The following is a 12,923-nucleotide window of genomic DNA, read 5'->3' on the forward strand; positions in this document are numbered from 1 at the left end:
GCAGTCAGCATTAATACATCATCTTACCTATTTTGATATAACTACTTCTATCTCATCTACACTCACCCAAACACAATCATAACAAATATGCCAAAAACTCTATTTGCACCATGCATACCTCACCCCATTTATTTGCTGTTTTATTGTTGCTTTCGTGATATTTTCAATTGAAAATTGTAAACAAGAAAACTGCTAGTAAACGACTGTTGAACTTCTCTGACTCAAAACTACACTACCCAGGATGCAAAACGTCGCCAAGAAGGGAAGTCTAATTCTAAGCCGCTTGGATAAAAAAAAAAAGCCAACAGCTGAAGTATTGTATTACACCAGAGGAACCTGACTACCCTTTAATAGGACAAGGGCGACACAAAGTAACCCGACTGGTCACGCTCTTTAAATCTCTCAGATATGACGCGGAAATTAAGAGCACTGATATTTGATTTGACACCAGAAATTTTGTTCTCAAGTTATACCAGAAGACGCAGCGTGGAGCTCGAACTGTAACGGGAGTTTGGATTTAAGCTTAAAGTAATGCTGCATGTTCTTCTGGTCATCCCGAGGGACCTTTTGAATTATGGAGCGTCTCAACAGCATAAGACTGTTGACTGAAGCGCAGCGTATATATAACAGGTTGTAATGCCACACTATTGGACGATACCGAACAGGTGCTACTTAGACATTTCTGATTTTAAATCAAAGGGACATATGAGCTGACATATACAGAATTTTGAGGCAACGAACACGATATGGCTATATTATTATCATATGCATTATAATATAAGAATGAATATGTAAGGTTATTGTTATTTTAGCTTGCCTGAAGGAGGGGAAAGACCTGGGATTTATTAATGGTGTATTAAGAGATTACAAGACGTGTGGAATGATTCATTATGCTGACATGCCAGGAATCATGTCATAGCACTGTGGCCACAGATTTGGGCCCTTTTTCTCTCATTATGAATATTACTGCTTCATTTGGATTCTGATGGGTGTTTGTGCTGCAAGTCTAAAGAGCCTCCACCATGGGATGTGTACAGAGTTTAAAACTCAAGCCACGTTTTCATGAGAACATCACAGTCCTGGAACTGCAAGCCTCCATTGATCCTAGTCCAACTGTCATCGATGAGTCATCTAATGTGGTTCTGCGATACCGTACGCCTTACTTCAGGGCATCAGCTCAGGTGCAGGTGCCACCCATGCTTTGCAAAGATATCTGGACCGTTGGCTGGATCCAGGCTTGCAATCAAATGGATTTCTTCAATATATATGGGAATGAAGGAGTGTAAGTGTGTTCATTGTATGAATAGATACATCTAAATACTGAATACTTTATTGTTTCGAGCCCCTACCTTTTTAAAAATAACATGTGGAAATTGTTATGGGCCCCGAGAATCTAGAGACTGATGCTCAGATTACCATTAACACTTTTTAAAATAAAGGTTTATTATTGGCATTTATGTTTCCATGAAGAACCTTTAGCATCCATTGAACCTTTGACTGCACAAAAGTTTCTTTATAGTGAAAAAGTGTTCTTCATGTTATTATTTTAATATTCTTCACAATAAAATTCACAGAAAGCTTCCTCTGTGGAACCCAAAATGGTCCTTTTATTGCATTGCTATAAAGCCCTCTTTAGGAAGATTTATTTGTAAGTGAACCCATAAATGGCACACATTATGGGTCTCTAAAGAACAATATTCATTGGTAAAATATGTTATTTAATGTTTTGTTTGGATAATTACTCAACTGTTATTTAAAAATTAACTAATAAGTAACAACCACTCATTCAAAAGTGTAGCTTAAAAATCAAAACAAAAATTAGAATAAATTTGTGCCTATGTAAGCTGCAAATCTGTTTAGCATAAAATAAATAATAATAAAACAATAAAACAGTTCTGCATAGCCGTTCTGAGAAAAAAGATATAAGTTTACTAAAATCATTCCCACCTTTCACCCCACTAGTTACCGTCTATCATTTGGTTCACAGGGCAGTAAAATACCATTGAAATATTGTAAAAATTAACTAAACATACTCAGCTGCTTTCTTCTGTGTAGTTTAGGTGGCATGATGGTGCTGAGGGACTATGTAAAACAAATTTCAGGATGTTAGTGATGTTTATCGTGCAATTTCCTGAGATTGTTTCCTTAAAAGCAGAAAAGTTGAACACACCCCTAACAGGACAAAAGGCTTATCCTTTAACAGCGTCAGTCCTGAGAAAACTAGCTCTTTGTTTCTACCAAGATTATCTATACACATTTTATATGACATCAACATTCATGCTCTAGGAAATTACAGGGTAGTTAATCAAGATGATCTAATGTTGTCCTTATAACGTTTTTTTGATTTGAAACATTAACACACAAATTTCTTTACTATTTTACTGTTAAAGGAATAGTTCACCCAAAAATGAAATGTTACTCACCCAGGTAATCCAGGATGTAAATGAGTTTGTTTCTTTATTGGAACAGATTTGGAGAAATTTAGCATTACGTCATTTGCTCTCCAATGGATCCTCTGCAGTGAATGGGTGCCGTCAGAACACAGCTGATAAAAGCATCACTGGAGAAAGCAATATTATAGACAGAGGACTCAACAGAATAGAATTAAAAATGTGTTGAAGTTTTTTGTTTGTTTTTTTATTTTTTTTTACAAACATGCATTTTTTTTTCCTTTACAAGATGTTAATTGATGTACTGGAGTGGTGTGAATTACTTGTGGATTATTGAGGTGCTTTAATTCAGCTATCATTCTGATGGCACCCATTCACTGCAGAGGATCCGTTGGAGAGCAAGTGATGTCAGACTAAATTTCTTTAAATATAACAAATACCATAAATTGGGTGAAAAGCAGAAATTAGCATCAATATTTAGGGTACATCTCTGATCCAAGAGTGTATTGACTCTTAATTATAAGAACAACATCTGAGAAGTAAGTTTCATCTTTCCTCTTTAGATCCAGCTGGGAGCTCCCAGAGATGAAATGTGGGCAGATCCAGGCCATTAGTGATTCAGATGGTGTGAATTACCCCTGGTATGGTTGCACCACTGAGATGTACACGATAGTGGGTCCCACCAAGAAGAGCACCAAACTCACCGTCAGCATGAATGACAACTTCTGCCCAAGTGTGACGTGGAGTGTCCCAGTGGGCACCACCAACAGTCCCCCTCTCCTGAGCTCCATCCAGAGGGACCAGTGCTTCACCACATGGCTCGTGGCCATGAACGAAACCACAGCTGAGATGGTGCTACTCCGAACCATCCGCTGGAGGATGCAGCTCTGCATTAAAGTGGATCCAATGAAGCCCCTGGGTCAAAGAGCCACAGTTGTGGAGCCACTGATCCAGGAACAGCCTCAAGTCCTGGTCAGAAATGAACCTATCCCGACAAATGCCTTGCTTAAGCCTAATGCCAACGATGCCCAGGTTCTAATCTGGCGGCCTAGAAATGGGGAGCCCATTGTGGTCATACCCCCAAAATATTGTTCCAATGAAGGATATTTACTTCCAGCTTGAAGTAAAATGATTCAATAATGCTCAGTTAAATGAAGAATGGCGTGTGAGTATGAGAATTATAGTCAACAGGGTTACTGATTTAAAGTTTTAAAAAAGAACAAATGTATAATTTGCGTATTTATAGGCTGTTTGAAAGGATAGTCCACCTAAAAATTCATTTACTCAACCTCAAGTCATTCCAAACCTGTATGCTTTTCTTCTGCGGACAGAAGAACATATTTTGAAGAATGTTCGTAACCACCCAGTTTTGAGTCCCATTGACTTCCATAGTATTTTTTATTTTATTTTATTTTTTATCCATACTGTGGATAAAGTTGGTGGAACCTGAAATCCATTGGTTCGCAACATTCTTCTAAATATCTTCTTTGTGTTCCACAGAAGAAAGAAAATCATACAGGTTTGGAATGACTTGAGGAAATAAATGATGACAGAAATTTCATTTTGGGGTGGACTGTCCCTTTAAGGGCACACAATTATCATATTGTGTACTGTTTTGTTTTTAAATATTTGTAATATTTGAATATTTATAATTTGTAAGACTGTGTGGTCTTTGCATACTTGACTATGAACTGAAATTTGGCCTTATGAAACTTATTATTCTAAACTAAACTGAAATCGTTTGTTCACGCCGCATGAGCTGATTATTAAATGTATAATGGAGGTATATTTATTTTTACTGTGGTGTGGCCAATGTTTTACAAACAAATGTTGCCTTTTATTTTGTGCAGTTACAGGAAACACGTTTGCAAACGTCACTTGTGTCCGTGGCATCTTACAGGATGTTTCCTGGTCTAGAACTGTGAATAATTTAGTTGTCTTCTCATGTTTTAAGAGGCAGCTTTTCAAGTGGTGTTTCAGGTATCTCTTTTTTTACACATGGAAAACCTTTAGGTGAAAGATAAGGTGGAAACTATACAATAAAATCAGTGTGTAAAAATAAATAGACTTTACTGTTGTTGTTGTGTTATCACAATTAAAAAAAATAAAAAAATAAATAAAGCTTTACTAAAGAGCAGACAGCTTAATACTGACTGTCATTTAAATAAGATTTAAAATTATCATACAAGTAAAATTGATTCATAACAGCATTTGAACTGAAGTATCTGATAACTATGACCAATAATTGTATCTAAATCACACAAACTTTATTAGCTGTTGGAGAGCGTCCTCTCAAGAGGGACCATATGACCTGATTCTAAAATACTTCAAGTTGTCCTATTTTGTACTCCTATGAATTCATTTAAATCTCAAAAGTCTTGTATCTGCAGAGACTCCCTGGACACCCTTATTTATCACATCGTTCACTAATTTTACTGTAAATAAAAATGAATCAGTGACTAGACATCTGTCTGTTTAATTTACAAAAGTAGAAAATGGATAGAGTGATTTTTCATTTCATTCCAACATTAAGAAATTCCCCCAATATCTGTACTGATAACTTCTTACAGGAACCACAAAAGACACTTAGTGTATCAGTGTATATATACTTGTTAGAAATCAAGTTTTCATTTTGATGTAAATATCTGAATGAGAACTTTTTATCAAGTTACTGCCTTCAAAAAATTAAAATGCCTTACCTCATCATTTTACAGTACATTTTCTGATAATTATAGATTGCAATGGGACGTTCATTTGCAGCTGGGTCTGAAAGTCTAAAACCACTGTTGAAAATGATTCTATGCATTTACTAATTTAATTACAGTTAATTACAAATTGAAATTTCAGCATGTTTTGCTTTAATAACAGCATCAATGATGCTGCATGGACTCCTTAAGTATGTGTAAAATCTGACGAGCATATTCTCCAGCATAATTTGAGATGATCTGAAGAGCATTTTGAGGTGCAGGGGAAAAACATCTGACCATCTTTACGAAGAGCCTTCATAATTTTTTGTTATACATTTTTCAAAATCCTAAAACAGGTTTATTTCCAGTTAAGATCCCAGACATTTTTTTGTCTGTTTTAATTTTTGTTTTAGAACCCAAGTGTTCACAATACAAAACAAAGATATGTTTTTAATAAGATGCTTTGAATAATCATAATATAGAACTGTATTAGAAGTGTGTTTAACTGCTTACATGAACCTCTGAATTATCCATAAATTTAGTGATTCTTTGCGCTCTTGCACTGTGACTGCCCCTCCTTCCACGTCTCATACCTTCTATTGTTATGAGACAAACACACACACACACACACACACACACACACACACACACACACACACACACACACACACAGGCGCGGGCGCGAACACACCCGAGAAACACTGGAGATCACTCAGTGCTGGTGAGCAGGTAGTCCAAATGACTTGTTCTGACCAGCCAGCTTTACAAATGATTCCTGAATGGAAAAAGCAATATATAAGCTATGAGTTGAGTTTGAGTTCTTGTTTTTGGATACGTTCTTTATCCTTTTAACCTTTTAGGCTTTTATAGATGCTTAGTTGTACATGCAACAACATGATTACTTAACTAAAGGACAGCATGTTGTTTTTCAGATCCTGAAATCTCTGCTGAACAAGGAAGATAGGCTAAATCTCATTTGTTATGGTAAGACCATAAACATGTTGGGTTGTTTTCACTGCTGAATTCTAGTTATGTGGGAGTATTCCACTATAAAATAATGATTCTTAGTCATTTGTGTATTTGCATGATTTTTACACTTGTTAAAATGAGTTAAAAATGAATGCTGCCAAGGCATATTGATGACTGTCATATACAGCAGTGCAATCTCATAAATTATTAACTTTGAAATGAAATTTATGATAGATTTCGACTTTCTATGACAGGTATCCTCACAATATCAAAGGTGAAGCAGATTAAATGAATCATTGATAACTTTGCAAAGTTGAATGCTTAATAAGGGAAAGGATTGAGATGTGAATGGCTGTATGCAGGGAGTATACCATTATTTTCGTTCATCCATCAGTAATAATTAAACATAGGAAACAGTCAAAGGTCTACAACAGAGGAGTTTTTAACATATAAATCTTTGCATTTATTATTATTGAAAACAGCTGGGGGTTTTTTCTTCTTCTTCTTGTGGAAACTGTATTTTTAAGAGTTCTTTTATGAATAGAATATTTTGAAGCATTTATTCTAAATTGGAAATTGTTTGGGTTCAGAAAGATTTATTTTATACGTGATAAAAGATGTCTTATTCTTTGTTAAATTGGAAAGAATTAAATACAGCCTTCGAGGTCCCATGGTTAAATTTTTAAGAATTTGTCTACCCTTTTTTGAGCATGTTAAGTCTCTGTGGCTAAATGGAGTCTCGATTGATTGATTGATTGATTGATTGATTGATTGACCACTCTGCACCGTATTATTAGTCTGTACTTAGCATGTAGGCAATAGGCACAATATTTGCTGCAAGTAAACAAACAAAACATATTCAAAAATAAAACACGCTAAAGTAAAAAAGTATTAAAATGCACTAAAGTTCTCTTATTGTAAATCAGATAATTTGATAATATTTAATTATTATTTTACATGTTTTACAAACTTGTATTGTCTAGATATTATTCACTTGCCTTTATTGTATAAAACTAGTTAATAATATATAATACTAGTTAATACTAGTAGGCATAAAATAATCTACATCATCCATCATGATGTTGAAGTCCTGTATGACCACTGAAGCCAGTTTAATAAGAATTGTATGGAAAAAGATACATTTATTAATTCACTTCATATTTGAAGCTACATTATAATCTTCTTTATTCTGTTCAAAAAAGTTGAAGTGTGGATAGTGTTTCAGATTAGCTTTGCTTGCGGCCTCATCATTGCTTTACTTACAGTCAAGTCACCTTTATTTATATAGCGCTTTTAACAATACAGATAGTCAAAGCAACTTTACAGTATTAAATAGGTAAATAGTGTCAATAATGCCAAATGACAATAGTAAACACTCAATTTTCAGTTAAAGTTAAAGGCTGTTCATCATTGAATTCAGTGATTCATCATCCAGCTCAGTTCAGTTTATATAGTATCTGTGCAATCAAGTAAACGATATCGCTGGAAATAAAGTGTCCCCAACTAAGCAAGCCAGAGGCGACAGAGGCAAGGAACCAAAACTCCATCGGTGACAGAATGGAGAAAAAACCTTGGGAGAAACCAGGCTCAGTCGGGGGGCAAGTTCTCCTCTGACCAGACGAAACCAGCAGTTCAATTCCAGGCTGCAGCAAAGTCACATTGTGCAGAGGACTCAATAGGTTCCTGTGGTCTTGTCCCGATGGCTGTCTAAGAGACAAGGTCTTCACTGGGAATCTGTCTCTGGGGCTCATCTAGTTGCCCTGGTCTCTGCTGACATTCAGGGCTGTAGAGGTCATCTCTAGGTGCTGATCCACCATCTGGGCTGGATACATACTGGATCCGGGTGACTGCAGTGACCATATGATCTGGATATAGACTGGATCTGGTGGCTACGGTGAACTCGGAATAAGAAAGAAACAGACTAATATTAGCGTAGATGCCATTCTTCTAATGATGTAGCAAGTACATTGGGTGTTATGGTAATTGTTCCCATTTCTGGTTGTCCTAATAATGCTTTAACGGATTTGAATATTAGAAAGGTGGTAGTGGGTTATGTGTAAGCCAGGTTAAAGAGATGGATCTTTAATCTAGATTTACACTGACAGAGTGTGTCTGCCTCCCGAACAATGTTAGGTAGGTTATTACAGAGTTTGGGCGCTAAATAGCAAAAAGATCTGCCGCCCGTAGTTGATTTTGAAATTCTAGGCATTATCAAATTGCCAGAGTTTTGAAAACACAGCAGATGTTGAGGACTATAATGCAATAAGAGCTCGTTCAAATACTGAGGTGCTAAACCACTCAGGGCTTTATAAGTAATAAGCAAGATTTTAAAATCTATACGATGTTTAATAGGGAGCCAGTGCAGTGTTGACAGAACCAGGCTAATATGGTCATACTTCCTGGTTCTAGTAAGAACTCAAGCTGCTGCATTTTGAACCAACTGGAGTTTTTTTTAATAGGCATGCAGGACAACCACCCAATAAAGCATTACAATAATCTAACCTTGAGGTCATGAACGCATGAATTAACATTTCTGCATTTGACATTGAGAGCATAGGATGTAATTTAGATATATATTTAGATGGAAAAATGTGGTTTTACAAATGCTAGAAACGTGGCTTTTAAAGGATAGATTGCTATCAAATAACACACCTAGGTTCCTAACTGATGATGAAGAATATTCAAATATTTTGCCGGTGCAGTTAAGAAATATAGAGCTTTCAGAGGTTAGTAAAGTATTTCATTTCCTCCATTTCACCTTAGACAACTGTAAACAAATTATAACAGTGGCATATAATATTTATCAGGTTGGCTACTCCCTTTTAATAACCCATATACATGCATGGAAAAATATAATTATGATAGAATGGTATGTACGACACATCCCTCTGTATCTCAATAAATTAGAATGTCGTGGAAAAGTTCATTTCAGTTCATTACAAGGAGGGTAAGCCACAAACATTCATTGCCAAAGAAGCTGGCTGTTCACAGAGTGCTGTATCCAAGCATGTTAACAGAGAGTTGAGTGGAAGGAAAAAGTGTGGAAGAAAAAGATGCACAACCAACCGAGAGAACCGCAGCCTTATGTGGATTGTCAAGCAAAATCGATTCAAGATTTTTTTTTTTTTTTTTTTTTTTTGCATCCCAGACAGACTGGTAGTCTGTGTATTAGTGGTAGGAATTTTTCAGCGGCTCTCTCTGCAGGTTACATTGATAATCTCAGTACAAAACAGGTAAAAATCTGTCATTGTATGTATACTATATATTATAATATACTTTTAAAGTACTACCTTTATGTACCTTTAAGGTACTAATATGTGCCATTTTCGGGTAAATAATGTACGAAGATGTACTCTTCAGTGTTTGAACCTTAGGGTACCGCCCCAGTCACAACTTTGTACCTTTTTTTTGCCGAGAGTGTACTGTATGTGGCCACAAATGTCTTTATCAGTGAGTCATTGAATTATTGAATCATTTAGTGTTCAGTAAGGGAACTGATCTTTGCCATTTTTCTAACCTCTCACTCTCTCTTTTCTGACACACGTTCTCAAGTGGCCCATACCGCAAGTGCTTTGTTCCAGGGACACCCTACGACTGATTTTCCTTTGATTTAATTTGGACACTTTTTGTTGGCAGAGAATATCTTCGTTTAATACCTTGTTTATTAAAATCTTATATAAAAGCAATCTCACACTTGCAAGCTTGCTGCTGGTCTGAATATAAGCAGGGCTGTGATTACAAAGAGTGGCGGTGACTATCAATGCTGTGTTGAATCCTGATAACATTTGTGTGATATTTCTTCAAGCATATATTTTTAAATACATTTACAGTATTTTTATACATATAAATTATATTTCAGAATGTTCCGGGTACAAAGAGCTATGTTTCACAGTTTCTTTTACTCCTTCTCTGTAGTTAACCTTGGCAGACACTTTCATGTTTATGTTGAAAGTTTGTCTGTATTAATAACCAGGGTATATATATGTACAAAGTTTTACCAAAAGTATACATTTCACATCAGCAGTGCTCTCAAGAGAATGCATCATCATTATGCAGCAACCTCATTTATGCATTAAAATGTCCATATTACAGAGTAAGTTCTTAACAGCCCCCTTCCAGCCTGTGGGCTTTGCAGAATGCTGGCTAGCTGATCAATTCAACAGTCTTAGCCCTTTCTTCCTTAGCTTGAGGGATATTCTGTGCTTCTATACATATCAGATCAACCGGAGAGATATGTGGTCTGACAGCTCTCCATCTGCAGGTAAACATCTATATTTGTGCCTCTGTATTATTATATTATATTATATTATTTTATATTATACTGACAATGGGACATAGATCAAAGTGTTGAAGTAAAATTAGGTTTTAGGACAGAACTATGTTTCAAGAAACCTCTTTACAATAACGGTTGTGTTTTAGTTAAGATTTTCTTCTGTTTGTTACAGTGAGTCTGGACTGTGGATGTTATAGTATGGCTGTAACCTGTCTGATCCGGTGTTTTACACCATGGCTGAGATTTGCACAATGCCCGAGGTGCTTCTGGGACACTAGCCGCACACTACATCTCCTGAATGCAGGAAAATACTTCACTGTGTTTCTTATGGTTACATTCGCTGGCCTCTACAATATGGCCACAGGTACACAACCAGATAAATATTTTCAACAAATGTATTTGTATGAAATTATGCAATTTTAACTGTCAATTTTAATGCAGCATGTAGTGACAAAAAAAAATCTGAGATTGTAGATAGTAGCTGTTTGAGCACAATATTTTAAACATTATTTACAGAGAAAGTTTTGCACTTATTATAATCTGTTATCTATACTGATTATATTGGTTGTTTAGGAAGACAAACAAGAGCATGAAACGACTGAGGGCACCTTTATTTGTATGTTGTGATATTTCAAACAAATCACTTACTGTGTGTGATAGAGAGATCTGCCCAGCTTGTAGAAGGGAAAATATACCTGTATATATGGGCCATGGCTACCTGTTCTAGGTGTTCTAGTTACAGTGAGCTGGGATTTAAGGATGGTCTGGGGATTATTTCAGGGAAATGGCCTGCTAAAAGACGAGTTGGTGTTTTCCCAAGAGGTAAATTAAGTATACACTTGTAATACTATCTTTTTATAGTTTTTATTAAAAGATTTTTGGTTGATCTGGAGATTGTCTTTGTTAACATGATATGTGTCATAAATCCGGTCTATGGACTTCTGTTTGTTCACCACAAGAGGTCATTATCCACCACTTGGACACTACACAGCCTGTCACACTCACCCTGGACTTCAGTTCCCACAATTCATTTCACTCTGATTACAAACACGGCTGCAGCCAATCACACACCCTACATAAACCATGGACTTCCTCTCTCACTGCCAAGTATTGTTAGCACGTATCACTGTTTGTTGATAGCAGCTTTATGGCTCCTGTTTTTGATTACTTTTGTCTCTAGTCTAGCGTAGGTCTGTCTTTGTCTTCCTGTGTCTCGATTAGCACCCGTATTTGGATTACCCTCTTGTCTTGTCTTTCTGGATATTGTTTGCCGACTCTAGCCAGTGTTTGGATTATTCTCTTGCCTAGCTGTCTGGATACTGTACGCAGCTGTGCTGACTCTCGCCTGTCTTTGGAACATTCTCTTGTCTTGCCCTGCTCATATTTGTATGCTGTATTTTGACCCGTGCCTGTTAATGACCAAGACTTTGTTTGAATAAATGCCTGCAAATGGATCCGTACGTCTCTTAATCTGTTCACTCCGTTACAATATGGTAGGCTATATTAAAGGAATGGTTCACCTAAAACTTTTGGTCTTATCCTCACACAAAACTATAGTATAGCTTCAGAATACTTGGAGTATAGTTTATTTATTTATTTATTTATTTATTCATTTTACAGCTTTACAGTCAAGGTTTCCAAGTCTGTGGTTAAAGGTTTGACATATTGCATAAATTTTATTTAACAGAAACGCTTGTTTTAAAATATTTTACTCTTTCAATTTCATATTGTAACAATAATAGAACTGTGCTAGATGATGAGAAAGAGTGAGGAGAATTTTGTGAGGGAGCAGCATTGAGAAGGAACCTGTGTGCAGCTGTTTTCATTTCCATGGTAACAAACTAGCATTTATTGCTTGTATAAAAATAAAAAATAAAATCATGTTTTCTATGGAAGCATTTTCTGTCTTATCTTAAACCTATCTTGAAATGTTAATTTTATATTGTGAACTGTATTAATTTTCAAGTAGATAAAACACAAAGGATCAACTCTCCCAAGATGGTATTTATTTATGGAAACAGTCTGTTTATGATTGCTACTATACAGTGATTTTCAGGTATAAAAGTGACAGTAAAATATATACTTTAGCTATAAGAGAGATATATTTGGAATTTTGCTATTTAGGATAGTTTCTGGGCTAGTTTAATTGCTCATTTGGTCTGTTTTGTTACACAGATTTGGCAACCCTCTTAACCAGGATATCATTTAAAAATGCACTTTTTTTCACACAAAAGAAATAAAGGATTTTTTTTTTTTTTTTTTTTTTTTTTTTTTTTATTGAGTTAGTAAAATTGACCTTTTACACATTTTGGGTGAACATCTATGCATATACCCACACGTGTCTATGTGACCCAAATTGTACAGAAATTGGATTTGAATTCTCGAAAGTAAAAATGTATTCATGCAACAGGCAATATCAGCCCACAACCTGGGATAGAAAAACTTTTAGTAGTAGAGATACCAGTGTACTAAAACATTTTGTGCTGTCAACATTTAAGATCCAGTATAGGTATTATTTGGTAACTTGACCATACATAAATCACAGCTCAAAAGACACAATTTGTTGTTTGTAATTTAGTCTGAGTGGTGACCGTGACAGTGAAA

General features: G+C 35.7%; 1 protein-coding gene across 1 annotated transcript; it reads left to right on the plus strand.

Moving 5' to 3' along the window:
* The first annotated feature begins 1,010 nt into the window (after positions 1–1,010).
* LOC109085996 (protein FAM78A-like) lies at positions 1,011–5,785 on the plus strand. Its single transcript, XM_042756791.1, has 2 exons — positions 1,011–1,282; positions 2,954–5,785. Exons 1-2 carry the CDS (start codon positions 1,023–1,025, stop codon positions 3,510–3,512), a joined length of 819 nt encoding a protein of 272 aa, XP_042612725.1. The 5' UTR covers positions 1,011–1,022; the 3' UTR covers positions 3,513–5,785.
* The last annotated feature ends 7,138 nt before the right edge of the window (positions 5,786–12,923 follow it).

The sequence above is a fragment of the Cyprinus carpio genome, chromosome A5, assembly GCF_018340385.1.
Source record: "Cyprinus carpio isolate SPL01 chromosome A5, ASM1834038v1, whole genome shotgun sequence".
NCBI classification, from domain to species: Eukaryota; Metazoa; Chordata; class Actinopteri; order Cypriniformes; family Cyprinidae; genus Cyprinus; species Cyprinus carpio.